We start from the raw sequence: 24,412 nt of genomic DNA on the forward strand, positions 1-24,412 counted from the left end.
AGGCATTTACCTCATAAAGTTTTTTTGTGCCGAGTATTCATTTACACTTTTGTGTGGTGTTAGTAAGAGGGGGGCCGTAATCGTCGCGGCTACTCAACTGTTAGTTAATTTAACTAGAGGAAAGGAAGGAGGATATTTATCAAATGTCTGGTTTAATTTTCCAGCCGGGCTACAACATCGATCGAAGCGCCTCAAGTATCGACATTGCTCGTTAATTTTTCGAGCAGCCAAAAATCGAAATCGAGTGTCCAGTCAGTGCGGTCAGTGGTTTAAGGTCATGAGTACACTCAAAATAATCTGCACATAGCTGCTACGTAAAAAACTACATAATATTTATCCAATTGATTTTCACGTAATTTATACGGATAAAATAAGTAAGGAATTTTTGCTTTGTGAACATCACGTGCAACTGACGTGAATTTTTAGTAAGTTTAATGTGATGATGAAAGCTACGTGAAAAGTGTTTGATATATAAATGATATTTGGATCTAATCTATTATTTTTTTAAATTCGTTTTTACTTTCGTTATTCAAAAAATGAAAATAAATTCATTGTAATCGCAAATAAAATTTATTTTTATTATCCTTACTGTTCACATCGTCACACCACTTTCACTATCATTAGTAGTTTTAATGAAAACTTAACTCCGGGACGTTTTACCGGCGAGTTTGTTGTTGAATCCTGTAAAAGTTTAAGGTAATTAATGTCTAATACATATAAGATTATCAAATTGATAAATAGTTTACCTGGTTAGGATCAGTGAATCATTTCCTTTTGCCATCAATGAACACTAGAGTGCCCCAAATGGCCCGACTTTTGAAAAGTTATGTGCTGCAGGCTAAAATTCATCCTAGGCCTAGTGCAAGATCTCATGCCAAATTTGGGCCAGATCGAATCACGGGAAGGGGTCGCTCAACGAGCCTAAAGTTTGTATGGGATTTTGAGACAATTTGTTCGGGAGACACATGAAAAACCGGTATTTCACGCTTCACTACACGCTTGAGAAAAATGCAAAAAAATGATTTCTACCATCCACTTAGACTTTATTCATGTGTCAGTTATATGGAAGTACAGTATCTACTACAAAGCAAACGTAGAATCGATGTGCTGCATCTAAAGCTCAGTTTACGTGAAAAATCCCGTATATTTAATTTCTAAATTATTTTGCGTGTAAGCCTATTAATTGAAATTAAGAAGTCGATGAATCAACTTTTTTTTTCTATTTTGAAGGTTTTTTCTACATTAAATAAATAACAACAAAATTCATCATAACAATTTTATTAAATTAATCATTTTCAAACATTTACACACAATAAACACATACACAGGACACTCCTCAACAATTCCAAATAGCCGGGACCGCATTTGGTTTTCTTTTTGAACCGGATTTGGCCAAAACAGCGCTCGTTTTCGAAATTCCCCGGGTAGGAGGAACGCTTTGTTGAAGTTGACGATCAGCTGTGTATTGTCTGGAAAGTGTCTCTCAAACTCCTTTTGTCAATTGTGCCGGAATCGATGAACTGCGCCAATCGTCCAGGAATATTGTTCCTCTTTTTTAAGGCACCATTTGCATCGATTATGGTATTTATATATTTAGTTGTAAAATTGCGTAGCGTGAGTGAAAACTATTTATTCGTTTTTGCTTCGTTTTCGTTTATTGATTTTTGTTTTTCTGCTGATGTAAACAATCAACATAAGTTTTGGCAGAAATATTTGACATGTCGCTAGAAAGTTCCAAATAAGTTCTTCACAATACCTAGAAGGATCTTGGATGGTTCATCAGGGTGTGATTAGCGATCGCAACCGACCTTCTTTAAAGAAGTTTCATTAAAAGCGCTTAGAAGTGCCGTTATCGATATTTCAACCTTTCAAAAGGCGATGGAATTTCCTGAATAACTTTTACGCGACATAAGTCACCTGAACTTCCCGTAAAACATTTTTTCAGCGAATATGAACTTCGGAGTTCCATCTTTCAGAAAGAACGCGACTTTTGGTTGCTTGGGATGTTTCATGCCTCTGGTCTCATATCTCAAGTCTTAAGGTTCAGGTATTATGTCCCAAGTCTCATGTCTCAAGTCTCACTTATCATGTCTCAGGTTCCAGGTATTATATCTCAAATCTCAAGTCTCACGTCTTAGGTTTTAAAGCATATCTTGGCATTTCATATCTCATGTCTCAGTTCTCTAGGCGTATGTCTCAAGTCTCACGTCTCATGGCAAGGTATCAAAACCTCCGTGTATTCTATTCGAAGAATAGAACCATCAAATAAAACCCATAATTTTATTTGATGTTTGGCAGACACTTTTTTCCATCCATCGTTCAATTTGCAGAAGCGTTAAAGATTGAAATTTCAGGTTTTCCTACATAAAATTTTTATTTATTAAAGATATTCCAGAAAAAAATATCCAAACCATTGAAAAAACTGTTGATCCGAACGCGTGTTGTCGTTTTATAAAATTTGCTCACATTTTTTTTTAGTACCAAATACTACATTTGGCCCATTGCGGAAAAACGTAACGCCCCGGTATATTGGGTTACAATTACCCCCAAAAAAGGGTCGCAAGCCGCATGCGTGCAGATTCTCCGTGAAATCGTAACGCTGTCAAAAGTGCGCGGCTGTGCGTGTGTGTCAAGGAATATTAAAAGAAGGTAGTGCCGAGAGCCATATTGGATTTTTTTCGTGACGTCACTGTTGCCAAGCTGTCGCAGGTTTATACTGGTAAAACTCAAATTTCAAAGTTAAACACATTAAAGAACTAAATTAAAATCCAATTTGATTCGGATTATGTTGTAAGGCCACTAGTTGATTGTGCTATGAGGTTTCTTTGTGTTTAATAGACTGCAGTGTGTATTATTCTTGAATTTGTTATTGAATGTACAGTCATGCTCTATGTGAAACGAGCAAAAATAATAATTTTCCCCTTTCAAAAGGTCTGATTGGTTGCTTATGGTAGTGCACCTCATCGTCATGATTTGAATCTAACATGGTGTACCAAATGAATTTCTAGTTTAGAACAACTAACCCCAATAAAACCATTGCAACTTTGGTTTACTTCCTTACTTGGCTTAATTCCAATAAAAGATTGTGTTTGGATTCGAAAAATACAGTTTTTGGTTATTTCATTTTATCAACAATTCAAGCCTAACTGATTTAAACATTTATAAGCAAAATTTTGAACTAATTATCAAGTTTTGTCAATTTGAGTTAGGATGCCTAAGCAACTGCAATCGTCTGAATTAAAGCAAAACAACTTCTACATTCAACTTTTTTAGTATCAGTCTTGAAGAACACTAATATTTCTAGAATTGTGTGAATCAAAAGTTGAAAAAATCTTCAATTTTTTTTTAATTGCTAACAAAAAAGGAAAAATTTCCATATAAATTCATAGACTATTGGCAACAGTGACGTCACAGGCGGTACTAATACTAAAGCAAGGCTGCCTCGGCACTACCTCCTTTAAATATTCCTTGCGTGTGTGTAAATTTTTCGTTGCCCCTTTTTGCTGCTGCTGGCCGTGTCAGTTCAGTCAGTCGCAGAGAATTTCATACAGGCCTGGTACAGAGAGAAAGAAGACACTTGCCACCACGTTGTTGTTAAGCTGCTCTGGTAATAATGGCCGATTTAGATGATTTCTTCGCTAAAAAGGACCGCAAAAAGGGTAAGACGGTGAAAAAGTTTACCACGGCCGAGGAACTGGCCAAGAAGATCGAAGACACGGCGAAGAAAGCGGATGCCAAGAGGAAGCCAACCATTCTCGGGGGAGCTGGTGCCGATGGAACTGCAGCTGCTACGGCTGCTTCTGCTGCCGGAGGTGATGGAACCGGTGCCGTCGATCCTCCGGTGGCCAGCAAACCGGTCGAACCGGTGGTCGAGGAAGAGTGGAAGGAATTCGAGGAGGAACGCAAGGATTACAGTGGACTGAAGTTGGCCCAGCTAAATATTTTGAACCAGGACAGTAGAGAAAATGCTTCGGGTGAGGACGGAAACGAAATGGGAGGTAAGTATCTGGGGCGGGTGCGGGTAGCTGAGTTTCTAGAAGACAGACTGCTGGTTGGCACCAGGAGCAGGGATTTTCTATTCGGATTTAATTTATTGCTATGATAACGCAGAAAATCGCGAGCTAGGAAGATTATCATTGATTGAATGTAAACAAACAATAGGATACTTTCGTTCATATTACAAACCCTCAGAAAATTGATGGATTTTTATCGGTTTGACGAACAGAGTAAATCCCAATGTCCTTTGTTTCATTTTAAATCATGTGTTTACATTTAGTTTTTCCAAGAACGGAAACATTTTGTTAGGTTGTTGTTGTTGTTGTTGTTGCAACAACTAACTTTAAAAAAAACCGTTTTTGGACGCAAAAATCAAAACTTATCAAAACTGAATTTCAGCTTTAAGTCTAATTTTGATTAATGTAGTCAATCATTATGCAAAGTTGGGAACATAATCTTCACAAAATCAGTAAATGTTGTTTATAATAGAAATTAGAGTATGTGAAAAACCTTACATTAGAGAAACCAGTAGATTCTTTCAAAAAAGATTAGAACAATATTAAAATTATGTTTAAAACAACAAAACTACACTTGCACAGCAACGCGTACGGCTAGATTTAAACATTAGCACTCCAAGTTAGCAAAATCAGCTGTTGAATTCTTTGCACTTTGAAAAAAAATAAACTTTGTTGTCTTGTGCAATTAATTCTAATAAAATGGAAAATTAAATATAAAAAATATGATTTAAGGTTCTCTAAAAAGGTGCGAAAAGCCAGAACAAAGTAGCATAAACTCAAACAAAATTTAAGCTGTTTTTCACAACAGGACAGGATTTGCTTCGACAATTCGACCTGCTAAAATAAACAATAATCAAAGTTTTTATTTGCGTTTATGTTGTACTTGTCAGCATCCGCCAGAAAAATCGAAAGTAAAAGATATCTTTTAATTTAGGGATAAGTTCAAGAGCTTCGCATTCATAAGTAGCATGTTTTTCGTAAAAATGCTTAAACCAAAACCTTAAGTTTTTTTTTGTTTTTGTTTTCAATATTACTCTTAGAAATGACTTATGACTTATCCAACAACATTTGAAAAATAAAAATAATTGTTATAGGTAGTATAAATTGAAGAAACTTGCTTTACCGAAACAAAAAGAAATATTCGGTGAGCCGAAACATTCATACATTTTGGGCACAAACTCATATTTTATTAAAGTTTTTATTGAAAGATGGATAAGAGCGATTTTTGAAACGTAATCTAAAAAAATGAGGAATAGACTAATGCCATTGATATTCAATATTGCGGGTTCAAGTCCCGTTGGTTAGCCGTTGTATCTTTTTCAAAAAATCATTGAATCTCACGTTTTCTTTTACACTTTCCATCACCTTTGTAAAATTTGAATTCGTTCTATTTTTTTAATCATATGTGAATGTGATAATCATCTTTATCCACCGAAAGATTCGTTTCTAGTCATGAGCGCTTCAGATCCTTACTTGCAACGGAATAAGTATTATTAGTCTATTGTTTAGGAAAACAACCAAAACCAAATAAGAACAACCTCTTGAGTCTCGAATCAAGAGGCTAGAAGTTTCTTCAAATCTTTGTAAAAAAGTATCTTGCGGCAAAAAGTCACATGTCACGTGTATCTCCGTAGCTGTTAGAAAGTTGTTGAGACCGCAAATAAAATTTCGGATCGATATCCTTAAGCGTCTTTTGCCAACCAGCACATGTGTACGTGGCGTTCCCCCATATATTAAAACTAATCCCCCTATGCGTAAACACAGGTGGCAACGATGGCGAAAGTGGCGGTGGCAGTGGGGATAAAACTGGTGCCGGGGCCTGGAAAAAACTGGACAGCTCAGCGTCAGGAGATCGGCAACAGCACGAACAGCAACAACAGCCTCGCCCCGGCTCCAGCATCCACATGGGACTGGGCCTGGGACTGCGCAATCGACCGACCAAGAAGACCGCCCCAGATCTGAAGAACGAAGAGTTCTTCCCCACACTCGGTACCGAGGTGCCGGATCCGAAGATCAAGAAGGATACCACCTTCGAAGAAGTGAAACACGGTGGCCGAGTCCGGCAGTCGGATCTGCCGTCGGCTGCTCCGCTGTCTGTAGGTAATCGATTTACCTCCCTGAGCAATGACGCCAGCTAGAGACTTCCGCCTCAGGGGGGCCACCACAAAACCATTCTGATTATTAGAATTTCACACTCTTGCATCATCGACTGGTCGTTGAAATTGGCCAATGAAAAAAAAAAAAAAAGAAAATCTTCCTTGCGGCGCGAGCAACAACGATCCACGTTTAGGCGCTTTCTAGGTTTTGTATTGTTTTTTTTTTACTATTTCTGAAACTAAAAAATATACATATGGCAAATACTACAATTCTGTATTTTGTGCTCTACACAGACTGCTCATTACTGACTAGGGGAAAATAGACTCTTCTAATTGCAACTCACTGTTATTTAAAACCGTGGCAACTCATGGCAGACGACTGACCAGGATTAGTGGGCTGTTGGGGAACACGCTTGGACATAGCAAAAACAGAAAAGAAAACATCCAAAGAAATTGGTTTTCTTTATCGAACGCATTTATAGAAGAGGAGTTTTGCTCTTCATTTTTTCAACTATGATTTGCCAGGCAGACAGCGGGATTGGTTCTAGTTTGTTAGTCCGCGTGGTTTTTTGTTTTGTCCCTCTTTTCCATAACAGTGTTTTATTATAATTAATCAACAAGATCCATTTGAATATTTGGTTGGTTCGTAATGTATTAAAAATAGAAATGAGAAAACAAAAATAAACAACTTATTACAAATCTGTATTAGATTGGCTTGCTTGAAAGAAATCCTACCAAACTTAAAAAACATTTTTTTCTGCATAAATCAAATCTCCTCATAATTAGATTAAACATGATAATTTAAATAGCAAAAATTTGCGATGCAAATTCTCTAGCTCTATTTCTTCGAACTTTAAGGAACCTTTCTGGAAATGTGATTTTATATAGGAAAAATCGACTATTTTATCACCTACCACGTACCTATCTGAAAATGAGGATTACAAGAATTTAAAAAATCAAACAATATCTATTTCGTTACAACTGTGTAAATAATTTCTTTCTCGTATAGAGTAAAATATTTATGTTAAAAATGAATTTTGGAAGATTTTTGGCTTTAAGTAAACTTAACCTTTATTAGGTAGGTAAACTTTTTATTAAGAAAATAATATGAATAATGTTTAAGATGATGTTTGTGTTTAATTTATATGCCAAACAGTTTTGAGTAACATGTTAATAATTTATTCATTCCACTTGTTCTCGTTTCAGTATTCAGCGCACGCTTCTAAAGCACCCTCTGCGCCAGGGCTTCCTGATGACGCCCGGTTATCCCAAGTACTACATCGGTGATAGTGTCTGCCGGTGGACACTCTACGCTCAGCGGCACCAAAAAATTAGGTTAACTATACTAGATTTAGCATTGCGGTGTAAGTATCTTGAGTTGATATTTAAAAATGGTTGATCTCAATATTTTAAAATGATTGGTTTTTCTTCTTCAAATTTTCCAGTCGATGAACCATGTAGAGATTACGTTGAGATCAGGGATTTGAACACAAATCAGACCCTGTTTAGCAGTTGCGCCGAGAGCACGCGCCCTATTGTGGTGGTGAGCGCGCAGGAACGTGTGGAAGTAAGTTAAAGTAGACTCTAAAAATTATTTCCGAATAACCCTAAGATTTTCTTACGTTCATTCATTAGAAATTGCTTTATTAACAACATACCTTCTTCAATCTTTCTTCAAATAGGTCAACGTGCGAACGACAACTAAAGTGGCCTATCCTAAACGGGGAGTGCTGATACACTATTCAGGTACATGTTATAAATTCTTGATGTACAAATCATTTCCAACTATTTACAATGATTTAAAAAGAAAAAAATCATTAAATCAAGGGTTAATACCTCATAAGAGATGGGACAACGTAAGCGCGATGGATTTTCAGAGCAGGCAACTTAATGGCTACATTCCTACTTTTGAAACACCAAGGCTTTATAAACATTTTTCAAACTAATTCTACGATATGCCGTCTCTTGTTCCACAAGTTTGTCACTCGGGTAAGCTTATCTTCGAGCTTTGCTGCGCTCCAATAAGACATGAATAGAGCATGGCACATGCTGGAAAGTGCAAGTAATCAGTTAATTCTTCACTTGAAAGAGTCGCTTTAAAAGATTCTGAAGTAACGTTTGACTCCTGTCTATGACGCCTATAATTCAAAAACAGCATACTTACAGTAAATTTTGATATATTACCAGTCGATTACCCATCGATTCCATCAACTTCAGGTGCTTGACCGATCCAAAGGCTTTGTCAGCGCGTCAGGAATCATTTCTTGGGTACGCAAGTATTCCAAGCGAACATCTGGTTCATCTCAATATGTTTGGAACGATTAGTATTTCGGAACGTACGAACGCGGCTTCACCTGAAGATGAAACTTCTCCTCTTCAACACACGCACCGGATTGCAGCTCGACGACCTTACTTCTGGCTTCCGGCTTGACGATCTATCAGTTGCTCCAGCCCGTCGATCTTTCATGATTCCTGGCTCGACGACCTCTAACTGGCCTCCAGGTACGACGACCTTCCCATTGGCTCCTGGTCCGACGACCTTCCATGATCCCTGATCCGACGGCCTCCATCTAGCTCCTCTGTGCCTCCTAGTGTTTCGAGCCTGACGACCTCCACTTGGCTATCCGATCCGAAGACCTTTGATGGCACCACCTTGACCTTCCGTGATACCCTACTCGCAAGTCCACCAGTGGCTTCTAGATCGACGACCACCACCTGGTTCTTGACTTGACGACGTTCGATGATACCGGCTTACCAACATTTCATGGTTTTCGAAGACCTACCAGTAAATCTGGTCCGACGACTGCTTCGTTGTCTCAGCCCAGCTACCTTCCATGACACCGGTCCGACGACCTCCCAGTGGCTCCGGTCCGACGACCTTGTTGGGTTCCGGCTCGACGCTCTTATTTAGACCCGACGCTTCATCAATGGCACGACGCCCTTCCTCTGGCTCCCGGCTCGCCGACCTTCCAATGGATTCCGGTCCGCTTCCAATAGATCCAACCCAACAACCCGTGTTTTTTTCTGGCTTGTTGACCTCTCCCTCGCTTCCCGGTTCGATGACCATCCAGTTGGCTCCTGATCCGACAATCTTCCACGATTCCCGGCTCACCAACTTTCCAATGGGTCCGACACAACGAACTTCCAATGGCTCTGCACCGACGACCTTCCAGTGGTTCTGATTCCTGTCTCGATGACCTTCCAATGGTTCCTGGCACGTTGTCCTTCCGAGCTTCGGTTCGTTGTCCTTCCTTCGGCGCTGGCTCTTCTATTCGCCACTGATGATTCCGGTACTCCTCCTTTAACTAGTGCTGGGCCCATAACCTGTTTGGGCTGTTGAAAGGAGAGACTTGTTCTGTTCTTGTACTGTTCTGTTCTTGGAATACTTTATTTCTAATAATTCGCTACCTCATATATTAAATCATTTTGATGGTCACAATTACCAGTTGTTTATTAATTATGTGTATGTTGTTATTTGTTCCATTGATTGCTTCGACTGAACTGAACTTGTTTTCTTGCTCCTCCAGGCTATGGCCCACGGCAGTTCCCCTCACGGTAAGAGCGTATCCCGAAGTAGATTTCCGGGCTCGTTGAGCTCCAAACTAGTCTGCGTCCGTATATCTTCGAAATTTCATAACGGCGCCATCAAACTTCGAATCAATAGTACAGCCTAAGTATCGACATCGGGCTTTTGATATAGCTCAGTAGGCAAATCTGTTGGTTCCTGAGCCGATGAACGCGAGTTCGAGCCCGAGAGTAAATATCGAATACAGTTGTATCGGATAAGTTTTTCAATAACTGTCCGCCAACTGGAGGCTGCGCGACTTTTCCGGCAAGAAAGGAAACCGCAGCTGATATGTTCGGTTCAACGTTAACTGACAATTTGAGCAGCGATCCTACAAGACTGCGATAGCCGACGTTGTTCGGCAATTTCGGATAATGATTATCGTCCCGTGCGGGGACTCCCATTGGAGTTTTCGCAACCTTGGCCTTCCCCAATCCGAAATGCTTAGATACGTTTGAGATGTAACCTTTCGAACATATGCCGCAGCGACCATTTACACGGCTAACCTCTAGGTACAGGAGGTACTTCAGTGCACCTAAACCTGTGGTTTCAAATTGTTTGCCGTTCTCTTCATGGATAGGATCGATCTCGGCCTCATCTCCACATCCTATTAAAACATCGTCAACATAAAGAATAAAATGCAAGCTTTTTTACTATTTCGATCAGTTTCATAAATGCAAGGATCTGCCAAACTTGGCGTAAATCCCATCTGCTTTAAAACGTCATTCGTACGGAAGTACCAGCATCTTTCTGATTGCCTTAGGCCATACACGCTTTTATTCAGTCGACATACCAATTCTTCCTTACCCTGTTTTGCGTACCCGGGAGGTTGTCGAATGAAAACTTTCTTCGAAAATTGACCGTTAAGTTAGACGGTTTAAACGTCAAATGCTTCAGGACCTTTTTACGAAGACTGGCTACAGTTAGCAAGGGGCGAAACTTTGTTTGAATTGCTACTGGAGTGTACGCTTCCTCAAAATCTACTTCTGGTCACTGATAGTAGCCTTGGAGTATCAGTCATGCCTTGATCTTGAATATCCAACGACTTCCGGTGCTCATTCTTCTCCTACATTCGTTGGTTTCTTCGATAAGCCAAGCAGGCAGCTGACCAGGACCTTTTATTGCCAGTCTCGAATGCCACACTCATCCTCGATGGAATTTTCGAAATCCTTTTCTTGCTCATTAGCAGACTCAAACACTTTTTCTTCCTCAGGAACGACGTTGTCTTCAAATTTTTTTCTGGCGGTTCTTCAAACTCAGCTACAGCGCGCTCTCTTCGACTGATCATTTTGAAGTCTGAATCTTGAACAATTTTGAAACTTTGAATAACAAAGACCTTTCAAATGTGTTTTAAGAATTTTGGAGTAAAGTCTAGATTCAATCACATGACCTGCTCTTAAATAGCTGATTTTCCCAAAATTGTTTGGATCTCGTTTTTACCTTTGACATGTATGATCGACGACCAGCTTGTGACCAGCAGCGTGACTTCGTCTAACCTGCTATACGGTGAAGTGGCTTGAAAAGCTGCCCTATCGGGTGGCAACCACAATTTTGAAATTTCTCTTTCAAGCTGTGACAAAAATTCAAGTGTACTTGAAGAAGATTTGATTTATTGGAATTATGTAAAGGTACATTGTCCATTGTTGAAGAAAAATTAGTGAACAGTTGAAAACGGTCCATAATCGGCTGTTCGGCTGTCAACTTTTTTTGAATACCAATGAGCTCAAAGTTCCGAAAAAATCTTCGATTGGGTGACACAGATGCAGATTTGTCGGGTTGTGGTTCTTGGGTACAAATGGGATCGAATGAGTATTCAGAAAGGATTCTGTTTGTTTTTTTGGCATAATGCGATAACGCTTTTTCCGGTCAAAACATTTATTGTCCAAATGCATGATGATTTTATAAAAACGGCATAAAAATATTCTTCTAACATTCATTCTGGTACACATTTTGATTGATAGCGAAAGCAGATTGCTTGGACCATGGCTTTTCAATACCTCTCTCGGAAATGACGATGTATGGCATCGGCATCACTTTCTGTCAAACTTATGTTTGAACTTGTATTTATTGTTCGGAGATGCAGTAGAACTATCCACAATTAATTTTCAGGAATATTTTTTTACTATACCCCGGTATTGGGAATTAAGAGTCATATCTGATCCTCAGTGTATTCTGGGGCATTTTTCAATGTCTAGCCAATGTACTGGTTAGAACAATTTAACTTTTTGGCGGCATCCCGTTGGCTCAGGGAATCCTTGTTCTTGAAGGCACGAGAAAGAGAACGAAGTACTTTTGCGTCGATTATTTTCGCTGGTCTGCCACAACCTTGCTTGCGAGTAGTTGTTGGGGATATTAGAATATGGTAAACAGTGAAGGCCGGCACATTTTCACTTTTAAAATGTTGTACTGTATACTTTTTGCAAAGATTTTTGTGCAGTTCGTAGAACATTTTGAGCAAAGCTGGGTAACATAAACAAAACAAAAATACTGACGAAAAGAGGAGAAGAAAAGCACACATACACACTCTCATTTTTCTCTGAGCTCGTTTATGTTTGAGTACTGTGGCTTTGAAAAAGATCCAAAATTTTAGTTGCCACCCGTTAGATAAGCAGTAACCTGCTGAGTATAATGGCTGATGAGCCTGTGGATCATTAGCGGTTACTGCGTCGTCTCTTCGGAATTGACCTGCGAAGTCGCGGGTTTTGTTTCCATCTCAAAGGAACGTGTAGAGAACACGCCCAATGTGCGGAATACGCTTGAGAAGCCTCGATGACTAACTGATAGCAGCTGATGGGACAATATAATAGAGACAGTTGTCTCGGATAAGTTTTTCAATAACTGTCCGCCAACTGGAGGCTGCGCGACTTTTCCGGCAAGAAAGGAAACCGCAGCTGATATGTTCGGTTCAACGTTAACTGACAATTTGAGCAGCGATCCTACAAGACTGCGATAGCCGACGTTGTTCGGCAATTTCGGATAATGATTATCGTCCCGTGCGGGGACTCCCATTGGAGTTTTCGCAACCTTGGCCTTCCCCAATCCGAAATGCTTAGATACGTTTGAGATGTAACCTTTCGAACATATGCCGCAGCGACCATTTACACGGCTAACCTCTAGGTACAGGAGGTACTTCAGTGCACCTAAACCTGTGGTTTCAAATTGTTTGCCGTTCTCTTCATGGATAGGATCGATCTCGGCCTCATCTCCACATCCTATTAAAACATCGTCAACATAAAGAATAAAATGCAAGCTTTTTTACTATTTCGATCAGTTTCATAAATGCAAGGATCTGCCAAACTTGGCGTAAATCCCATCTGCTTTAAAACGTCATTCGTACGGAAGTACCAGCATCTTTCTGATTGCCTTAGGCCATACACGCTTTTATTCAGTCGACATACCAATTCTTCCTTACCCTGTTTTGCGTACCCGGGAGGTTGTCGAATGAAAACTTTCTTCGAAAATTGACCGTTAAGTTAGACGGTTTAAACGTCAAATGCTTCAGGACCTTTTTACGAAGACTGGCTACAGTTAGCAAGGGGCGAAACTTTGTTTGAATTGCTACTGGAGTGTACGCTTCCTCAAAATCTACTTCTGGTCACTGATAGTAGCCTTGGAGTATCAGTCATGCCTTGATCTTGAATATCCAACGACTTCCGGTGCTCATTCTTCTCCTACATTCGTTGGTTTCTTCGATAAGCCAAGCAGGCAGCTGACCAGGACCTTTTATTGCCAGTCTCGAATGCCACACTCATCCTCGATGGAATTTTCGAAATCCTTTTCTTGCTCATTAGCAGACTCAAACACTTTTTCTTCCTCAGGAACGACGTTGTCTTCAAATTTTTTTCTGGCGGTTCTTCAAACTCAGCTACAGCGCGCTCTCTTCGACTGATCATTTTGAAGTCTGAATCTTGAACAATTTTGAAACTTTGAATAACAAAGACCTTTCAAATGTGTTTTAAGAATTTTGGAGTAAAGTCTAGATTCAATCACATGACCTGCTCTTAAATAGCTGATTTTCCCAAAATTGTTTGGATCTCGTTTTTACCTTTGACATGTATGATCGACGACCAGCTTGTGACCAGCAGCGTGACTTCGTCTAACCTGCTATACGGTGAAGTGGCTTGAAAAGCTGCCCTATCGGGTGGCAACCACAATTTTGAAATTTCTCTTTCAAGCTGTGACAAAAATTCAAGTGTACTTGAAGAAGATTTGATTTATTGGAATTATGTAAAGGTACATTGTCCATTGTTGAAGAAAAATTAGTGAACAGTTGAAAACGGTCCATAATCGGCTGTTCGGCTGTCAACTTTTTTTGAATACCAATGAGCTCAAAGTTCCGAAAAAATCTTCGATTGGGTGACACAGATGCAGATTTGTCGGGTTGTGGTTCTTGGGTACAAATGGGATCGAATGAGTATTCAGAAAGGATTCTGTTTGTTTTTTTGGCATAATGCGATAACGCTTTTTCCGGTCAAAACATTTATTGTCCAAATGCATGATGATTTTATAAAAACGGCATAAAAATATTCTTCTAACATTCATTCTGGTACACATTTTGATTGATAGCGAAAGCAGATTGCTTGGACCATGGCTTTTCAATACCTCTCTCGGAAATGACGATGTATGGCATCGGCATCACTTTCTGTCAAACTTATGTTTGAACTTGTATTTATTGTTCGGAGATGCAGTAGAACTATCCACAATTAATTTTCAGGAATATTTTTTTACTATACCCCGGTATTGGGAATTAAGAGTCATATCTGATCCTCAGTGTATTCTGGGGCATTTTTCAATGTCTAGCCAATGTACTGGTTAGAACAATTTAACTTTTTGGCGGCATCCCGTTGGCTCAGGGAATCCTTGTTCTTGAAGGCACGAGAAAGAGAACGAAGTACTTTTGCGTCGATTATTTTCGCTGGTCTGCCACAACCTTGCTTGCGAGTAGTTGTTGGGGATATTAGAATATGGTAAACAGTGAAGGCCGGCACATTTTCACTTTTAAAATGTTGTACTGTATACTTTTTGCAAAGATTTTTGTGCAGTTCGTAGAACATTTTGAGCAAAGCTGGGTAACATAAACAAAACAAAAATACTGACGAAAAGAGGAGAAGAAAAGCACACATACACACTCTCATTTTTCTCTGAGCTCGTTTATGTTTGAGTACTGTGGCTTTGAAAAAGATCCAAAATTTTAGTTGCCACCCGTTAGATAAGCAGTAACCTGCTGAGTATAATGGCTGATGAGCCTGTGGATCATTAGCGGTTACTGCGTCGTCTCTTCGGAATTGACCTGCGAAGTCGCGGGTTTTGTTTCCATCTCAAAGGAACGTGTAGAGAACACGCCCAATGTGCGGAATACGCTTGAGAAGCCTCGATGACTAACTGATAGCAGCTGATGGGACAATATAATAGAGACAGGAAGGCGTCTGATCCTCAATGTCGGGAGTTGGATAAACTGAAAACACGTTGAAGTGAGTTATGTACTACTTATCGCAGTTCTTGGCCGGCCCCGAACGCTCCATGATTCGGACATATGACTACCTCGCCATTCTGCTCAACTTGCGGTAACAGAAATCATCTAAACACAGTAATACATAAACTTCTCCACAGCGAATCTCAGGGAGTTGCAGGATTTTTTTTATTAGTTGATCACCCAGGTGATAAATTCTTTTTAAGGATTGCAACCTAAGGCACGGCGAGCCACCGCGTCTCCCCAGTATGCTACTCTGGGTTCATGGGTGCAATTGGTCGACTCTAGATACTTTGTACCCCTACGCCATGAAATCCACCTGGGACCTGGTCATAATTCCCTTCCGGACCTGCATCGAAGGCACCCGAGATGGAAGACCAAGTCCACGTTTATGCGCTCATCGGTTTACTCAGTTTCAAGTCCAAACTCCAGCATATATACGCTGCCTCTTGTTACGATTCAAGACTAAGGACCTGTCCTCTGACGAATCGAGGTACGGCCTTTACTCGTAACTCGAGACTCGCTTGGTTTCCACGACTATCGCGACCACGACTCCGCCTCTGTCGAGACCACTGCAAGAGACCAATGACATCTCATCTAACGGCTGGAGATCTTGGCTCCGTTTGGTTTGGCTACACCTTGGTTTGGGCTGTCCTACACCGACTCGAGTGACTCACCCGCCGACGACGTGAAGTCACGGCGTAAAGGGCATTCTACTCCGACCGTGGTCCGGTCTTCCACCTTCCTTTGGCTAGCAAATTTGCCCGTCGTGTGCCGAATCGAGAGCAGCTTTCTTGGACTCGCGCCTGTCACAGCTCACGTACGGGTCTTTTACGCTTACGACTCGAGTGGCTCATCCGACGGCGACGTGAGACCACTGAACCCGAGAGTATTCCGTGACGTGAATACTCTTCTCCCTACGAGTTCGACTGCGGAGAAGGTCTTGTCTTATCCTCACAGCCTCCGTCACAGAGGGCGCGTTCGACTAGGGAGTTGCAGGGTGTGCAGCTGAAGTAGAGTGGCTCTCGATGTTGGGTGAATCATCTGAGTCGGTGTAGAATGACATTTGCGCCGGGAATTATCACAGTCGTAGCTATCCTTCGGGAGGCCATGCGAGTGCTGTCGTGCCTACAGTAGAAGTAACACGAATAAGACATGACCTCCTCTACAACAGAGTGGAAAAGAGTAATTCGGGGTTGGGTGGGCCAACTTTTGGCGCTGGTCGCCTGAGGCCTTACGTGGAACTTGAGGTCAGTTTACTCGCTTTAACTTTAGATACAGATTACAAATTCGCTAATAAGAATTTATGATTTGGGTGAACACCTTATAGAAAACTTGCCTTGTTTTTTGTTTTGTTTGCAACAATTATTGCTTTGTCATTAACGACCGTTTTGAACGAAACTGATTTTTATTTATAAAAATGTATGATTCCGTACATCAAATTTCTTAATAATTCTTGATCACTTATCTGTATTAAAATAAAGTTTTCAATAAACTCTTTCGAGAGGGTTTCATTCGAAACCATAAAGTGAATAATAGGTATTTTTATTTAAGCTGTATGAACTAAAATTTAAAAGAAGTTCAGTTCCATATTAAATAAAATTAAAACAAAACAGTACTCTTATGTTTCGATGTTCACATTAATGTTACATAAATCCATGTTTCCAAGATTGAATCACTCCATTAATTCACACACCAGCTGATCCACGCTTCCTCACCCATACTTAGGCAATGCACAGCAACCTCACGAAACTATAGCTTATTCGCTTCTCGTATTTTTTCTCTCCCCCTTACACTTGAACCCGTGCGGCCATCTGCCGTTTGCACCACACCCTTCCTGCCGTTCCTTGTTCCTGCCTTTGTCCACCCGATACGAACGACGACGATCCTTGTATTCACCTACCTTAGCTCTCGGCTGCGAGTTGCCGTCGCCGACACCGCCGCACATGACGCTGGTCCGTCGAAGCGAGCACCGCGCGAAGTACGTCTGTGATCCCTTGTTTGTGTTTCCCGACACAGCTGAGCCCAGTCGCGAGCTGGTCTGCACTTCCAGGCACACGTGGAACCGTCCGTTGCCGGCCTGTGTTGGTAAGTGCTCCCACTTTAAGATATATTACATTATACCATCATAGAAAATATCCTCTCGAAGCAGGACATTGTCCTTTCTCCCAGATTTATCATCCCACTCGGGGTGGTGTTCGTGCTCGATATGCAACCTGTGTGTGAGCCTTCGTTCAAACTTTCTTCCCAAATAGATTCTGGGAGCGATGTGAAAAGTGACCTAGCTCTTAATCGTGATAATTATTTAGTGCATCGATACGCATGAAAGAACCTATAGTATACAAGACGACCCATATAAATGGTTAGCATGCAACGGGGTGCTAAGGAAAGAAAGAAATTTACCGTCAAATTTAGATCGAATCTTTCCCAACCCCATGCCAGAGTAGAAGCAAATCGACGTCGTCGTCGTCGTTCTTAGTATAAAGCAAAACAGTGTGCAGTCAAACACAACAAGCAACAAAAACAAAAAAAGTCTCAATCGAACAAACGAAATCGAAACCTAAATCAAACCAACGGCGACGACGATAGCAAATGTGATGAAGAATTCTTGCTCGTTAGTCGTTTGTGATGCAGTCAGCAGACAGACTGATGAAGCATATTGAAGTTGTTGTGTGTGCTGTGCTGGGCCAGCTGAAACCCATAAGAAGGGCATATGGTGCATTTTATTGACAGTCAGACAGCAGAACTCCATCCAATCGGGAAGGGAAGATAAGCATGCTGTACCCATAGAGCTGTGTGCGAGCTTTTACTATCAACAAATGGTAGATGCACTTATTTTGATGTCAGTTTGGCAGTGGAAAGTGCATCAGGGATCTTGAAGTTACCCAAAAACAAACATTTATAAATCGTTAGGGCATTGTTTGAAAAAATTTCGATTATCGTTAAGTTTAATTGTGAGTAATAAAAAGTTTTAAGTTCATAAAAAGTTTTAAGGTTAAAAAAAAATGACGTCAGAAAATTTATAGGTTTTACCAGTTATTTATAATTTTAGAAAAACATGCGATTTTCACCGTACTAAGAAAAAGGGGTAAGTTGCAACAAAGTTTCAAATGAAAAATCTAATGAAAACGTTTGTAAATTTATAGTTTCAAATAAATAAAGCACCAATTGCAGTAATTTTTGTTTTTGTTCGAATTAAAGGTTAAGGGTGCTGCATACATTTAGGGGTAAAAAATAATGCACAAAACTCTACTAGCTGTTATGATAAAAATTAATGTTTTCAAGGATGACATTTTGAAATTCACAAACGCGTGATGCAAAACAATCATATTCCAGTATGTATATGGAAACGAGATTTAAAAAGCGAATCTTTGATTTGCATTTTGATGCATTTTAGCCCAGACTGGTAACTGAATTATAAAAATATTATATAATATATAAAAATATTTTAAAAAAGATTGGTGATTGTCCGACATTTTTTTTTTCCACCAACAGTGTTGATAAAGGATAATAAAAGCAATATAACGTTTGTAGGTGATTACATGAAGCCAATCCGTCATACCGGGTAAAGTTTTTAACGGCATCGAAAAATATTAAAATGTGTAAATCTATTGCTCGATTTTTTAAATTTTCTATGAGTATGAAAAATTAAAAAAAAAACTATCTCACGTTGTGAGAAACTATGTCATTATCTTTTTCTGATCATATAATGATAAATTTATTATATAATATTAAAATAAAAATTGAATAAGTGTTGTGGTATAAAAATGTTGCATCTAACCCTGCTGTTGAATGATGCCCCGAAAGACGTTATTTAAAAATATTAGCAACAGAAAAACTTGAAGCGTTTCAAATTACAGGCCGAACGTCACGAAACGCTGCTTGAAAAGACATCATTCTAGAGCTGGGATGAGAAAATCTTTTATAATATATATCTTTTATAAAATCTTTTATAATATATATCTTTTATAAAATCTTTTATATTTATTCGGACCGAATAATTTGCAGAACTTCATTGATTATAACCTTTAGAATTGAGAAATATTAAAAATTACACGTAGAATCTTTTGAAACTAAAAGAAGAAAAATAAAATGAAATCCATTTGAAATACATTTAATCAGTAAGTCGAACATGTTTCGACGTCGTTTGCTACTAAAACTCTTCACAGGGTTTTCTTCATCAACGCCAAGATTTTCACTACCACCAATTCCTCAAGGAGAGTCAGCAGAAGCATTCAACAGCAAAAAAAATCTTCAAAAAATTTCAGCTTATTTCATGAAAAAGACCAAACCTGTGTGCCTGGCAGGACCCCTGTGCTGGTTTTTGAATGTAACTTCAAGACCAATACTTCCTGCTTACCACTTAGCAACGGACCTTTCGTGACAACGGAGCACTTTGGTCCAGATGTAGGGAAGAAGCAGGCTATATGCACCTATTAAGTAGACTACTGATTCAATCAAATATTACATCGAATATGTGTATTAAAACTATATAAACATGAGCAGGCATCTGTTTTCTATACATTGGCATTGGAGTACATTTTTGTTTGAAATCTCCTTCTGTTTTCGAGAAAACGATTTTATTATAACTGTTGTCTAAAAAGCTGAACCTCGAGCCGCTATGCAAATGCGCCTGTTTATGTTGTGGCAAAATTTCTGTTTTGCTGGCAATATTTCCGTATAATTCCGTATAACTTTCATACGACAAAGCTGCTGTTTATTTAAAATTTATGTCAAAAATTGGGGATGCAATACTATGGAGGCAGTTCATCCATAAGAAAAACCTTAGCAAATCTGTTTTGAGATCTTCAATTCTCTCTTAAGATGTTAATTAGGGCTTAGATTCGAAGTTTGAATGATATATTTTTTTTAAATTTATTATAGACATTTCATCACGGTTGTGGCTTTCGTGTCTATAATAAAAATCATATGCTTATTCTATTTAACCTGTTTTTTAAGGATAGATGCTTTTTACAAAAATGATAGGGTCACACAAAAATACGCCCGCATTCCACTTTCTTATCGTTATAAAACCTTCAAAAACCCTAAATTTGTTTTCTTTTTTAAGTTCATTTGTATAAGTAACAAAAATAACCCAAGTTTTTGTTTTGTGCTTCTTTACGTATAATTTTTAAAAGTACAAATATTACATCAAAAGGTATCAAAACCTTGTATGAATTTATAATTTTTTTTAGTTGGTAAATTCATAAAATTCTTTCTTGCCTTATGTCCAAAGCATATCGCCCTCAAAATGCATTGATTGTTGTCTTGTCAGCCATTTCGTCTAACGGCCGTAGGCGCATTTAGGAACATTTTCTCCTATTCACAGCTTCAGTAGGCTTGGAGCTTGAGGAATTCCGCAAAATCGACCATAGGCGATGGATGCGCTGCCGAATTTGGGTGATGATTTCACATTGGTGCAAATGGGATGCAGCTAAAATTTCACCCAATTTTTGACAGATCTTACGGATTTTTCTAAATAACTTCTCGATTCAATCGCTCATAGTCGTTCTACGCAAGAATGTCCCGTGTGACTTTTGGGTCATTTTCACTTTTTTGCTGGAAACTGCTTATTATGGTGTTATCTTTCGAATACAAACACAAAAAAGTATACTTTCTTCTGAACATCTACGATATTTTCATCTAAGTGGTTGTCTCTATGTTGATGTTTCTACGCAAGAATGTCCCACTGAGAAAAACTCTTCAAACACCACTCGACTGTAACAGAATTCCTCAAAAATCGCTTCAGTGACACATTGTACTGTAATGTTGAACGTTAAATGTACTTTTTTTTTTATTAATGAAGGTCAGAGGGATGGACAAGGGAGAGGGGGTCACTTCAGTGAAAGCTTTTTCTCCTCTTCCGGTTCAGATCCATCATTTTGTCTTATTTTTGGTTCCTCATAATAAGCATATTTTCGGATACTTATAGTATTTTTTGGCCTACGTTATCGAAGCTCCAGAATGTGTTATTCAAATGAGCTCGATCATCCCGGCTAATATGGTTATGGCAATACTTCCTGCATCCACAGGAAAACAATTAATCCATGCGCAATATTGCGCTTCCGCGTAGAATCTTCCTTGATTATTTCTTTCATGGTTCTAAAAAAAGTTTAAAAAAAACTTGAATCGGATTGATTCGGATCATCCTTAAACTTAGAAAAAACATTTTAAAAACCGTTCTGATCCAATTCTGATTTCGGTGTCATTGAATCCGAGGAAATCGTCATTACTGTCTGTCACTGTTCTCTAAACTTGACTCCAAACCGTAAACCTTCAGCATCAATAATGCACTCATCTTATCTATAGTTTTGAACGCTCAATTATAATTTTTTTCCGGAAAACTTTAAAATCCTTCCCGTTTCCGCACAATAACAAAGAAGAAAAAAGAGCTCGTGTGACAGTTTTTCCATAGAAACAAAAAAACACACGCTCATATTCTACGCAAAAGTGTCACACGAAGCGTTTTTGACGATTATCTTCTGCTTTGGGGAAAAATCAAAATGTAAGTATAGATTCCAATGTAAATTGACCAACTACAAAAACAATATGCATGAAAGGTGCGGAAGAGCCATAAATTTAACGAAAATCCGAAAAACAGATCAAAATTTCAATCACGTTTTTCTCGCTTGCTCGTTTTTCCACATGGGACAATCTTGCGTAGAAGGGCAGTATACCTAAAACAACCTTCCATGTAATCCATCTTGTAGGAAAAATTTTCATCATCGTCGATCATCGTCGGAGGCAATCGCAACTGTATTGAGGTCAAGGAAGGGAAGTTCGAGCTAATCTTAATTTTTTGTTGTGTTTGATGTTGTTGCCAAGGTTCCAAAGAATATTGCTTGTTAATTCAGGTGAGTCAATTTGAACAATTGCTAAGGAGGATTGCGGTTTTGAAGCATTTTTTTAAATTACGGAATATTTATTCCAACCCTGCATATAAAAATGAATGTTTGTCTGTCTGTATGTTCCCTATAGACTACTAAAATACTTCTGAACTGATCAAACGTGAAATTTGGTACGTAGTCGTTTTCAAGACCAGTAAAGGTTTCTAAATATCACAAAATTTGTACAATTTTCGATGGGCTCTTGTTAGAAATTGATGAACTAGAGCATTTCGACACGATGAGATGATTTATTGAGTTGACAAATAAGTTTCTATAAAACAAGATTATTTCAGCACAAATATTTTAAAAAAGGAATAAAAGCCAACGTAAAAAAACCGTTTTCAGTGGATTAAAATAAGCTCTTCCTTGTCACAAAAACCATTTAAAATAAATGTTTCATAAGATTTAAAGTGTACTTTGAGCAAAAGATATAAAATAATTAAAACCATAAAATGAAAATTTCTCCCCGAAAAATTGATTATACACCCTTTACTCCAAAACAAAGCAAGCGGTCTACATCGTCTAGATCAGGGGTGAGTAACCTTTTGAGCTAACGGGCCAATTTGAGTTCCAAATTTCGTCGGCGGGCCGCATTCGAGATAACACTGCAGATAATCAGCAGAGCGCAAGAACATAAGACCATTTATTTTTATAACTACAAGTATCTTGCAGAAAAACTTGAAATGGATTTCACATCATTTAACAAGTTTGACAGGCAATATCAGCCGATATTGATAAGATGGATCACTAAATAAAAGTCAGTTTTTGTGATCATTTTAAAATGATTTTTTTTTTTCAAATAGGCAATTTGATTTTTTTCCAAACCATCGTCTTTTGAACAAAGATATTTGACTAGCTTTTTTCCACAAAAACGAAAATTTTCTGAGGTTATTTTTTTCTTTCGAAACCGTTGTCTTTTCTGAGTTGGACGTTGATTCGTTGTTTAAAAACAAAAATTGCAATCCAGGCCCTGATTTGAACAAATGCTGTCGATATCCGAGAAAAACTATAATTTCACAGAATATTAAACAAATTATGTCAAAGAATCTTGGTTACAGTTTACATTCTTGATTGGTTAATTGTTTCTTAAGATTCGAAAAGATTTTATAATCTAAATGTTTATACTAAATACTGGGAAAGGCATAGGATTAGGAATTCAAATTCCAAAAAAATTTTGATCCACAACTCTGAATATCCGGAAGAGAAATTATGCACTTGGGGATAAATCGACAACGATTGCAGATTGGATAAGGAAATGCAAAATTCAAGACTGAAAAACTGTAGAATGAACTGCAAAATCTCAAAATTATAGAAACAATTGAAAACAAAAGAAGAAGAATAATATTCAATTTTCCAGAATGTATAAATATTTCTAATAAAGTTTAAAAAGTGGTCGGCTCAAAATGATAAAATATCAAGACTGTTTGTATTTTTTTATAAAGGGAAAAAATACAGTGATAGGATTGGTATCGCTGATTTATGAGAATCTTTTGAATTTGTTGTTTTCAAAGTGAAATGATTCAATTTCTCGTAAAAAATATATTTAACTTCTTAAGGATTAAATTGTTTTTTTTTTTCAGAATTCAAGTGTCACGAAATTAGCGGCCTTTACCTTATTTGATTTTAAATTAATATTTAAAAAAATGTTTGTTGAGCAGATTTATTATATTGCTTCATCTTTGTTTGACGGAAGTGAAAAAAATAATAATCATCTGCATGTGCTTATTAGCAGTCTTTAGATTTTTTTTTAAATTTGCTTTTGCTTTTTTCGAAGTGTGAAGCAGAGCTTCAAATTATCAGTGTCAGACAGGCAATGTCAGCCGACTTTGATACTGCTTAGCATGTCTATGTCATGCGATACTGATTTTCGGTCAGCGACATAAGCTTACAATGTCATGACCAAGTTGAATGAACGACATCGTGCTTGCTATGACTTTTTTTTCTTACAGCCTAAAACTACATTTTTTCAACTGATGCGCAACTTCTTACGTAAAATCCATCCCAACTCAGTCTGAAAATGGAATAGAAAGTCGATCGTATGAGTGGGTCGCGTGGAATTCAAAAATGTCATTCAATATTGACATTGCTGCCTGACTGACATTGTAGCTTGGTCATTCAACTGGTAGACGACATTGATAATCTTTCGATAACATTGACTACTAGACGTTAGTCAGATGGACCGATAATGACTGATATTTAGCAGCCTTGGTGTGAAGTCTTTGAGAAACATTAAGATAAATTGATTCAATAAGAGAAAAGCTTCGCGGGCTGCACAAGAAAGTCCCGCGGGTCACAAAATCAAAATAAGCTTTATCAAAATATGCTTTCTTTCGAACAAGCTTGATGAAATTTTTCTTTTAACTTGGATATCACAGCATAAT

General features: G+C 38.5%; 2 protein-coding genes across 3 annotated transcripts in view; both read left to right on the forward strand.

Annotated features, from left to right (window-relative positions):
* Nucleotides 1-24,412, forward strand: part of LOC129748583 (uncharacterized) — a 443,445-nt gene that overhangs the window by 390,529 nt on the left and 28,504 nt on the right. The window contains exons 7-10 of one of the 2 annotated variants that reach the window (XM_055743239.1): nt 7,316-7,473; nt 7,555-7,676; nt 7,792-7,855; nt 17,053-17,232. In XM_055743239.1, coding sequence (XP_055599214.1) covers nt 7,316-7,473; nt 7,555-7,676; nt 7,792-7,855; nt 17,053-17,232 — 524 coding nt within the window. The remainder of the gene's footprint in view (nt 1-7,315; nt 7,474-7,554; nt 7,677-7,791; nt 7,856-17,052; nt 17,233-24,412) is intronic. The other variant, XM_055743241.1, reaches the window with a different exon arrangement.
* Nucleotides 3,502-6,810, forward strand: LOC129748584 (protein CDV3 homolog). Its single transcript, XM_055743242.1, has 2 exons — nt 3,502-3,998; nt 5,778-6,810. The coding sequence occupies exons 1-2, from the start codon at nt 3,614-3,616 to the stop codon at nt 6,149-6,151; spliced, it is 759 nt and encodes a 252-aa protein (XP_055599217.1). The 5' UTR covers nt 3,502-3,613; the 3' UTR covers nt 6,152-6,810.

This window comes from Uranotaenia lowii, chromosome 2 (genome assembly GCF_029784155.1).
Source record: "Uranotaenia lowii strain MFRU-FL chromosome 2, ASM2978415v1, whole genome shotgun sequence".
NCBI classification, from domain to species: Eukaryota; Metazoa; Arthropoda; class Insecta; order Diptera; family Culicidae; genus Uranotaenia; species Uranotaenia lowii.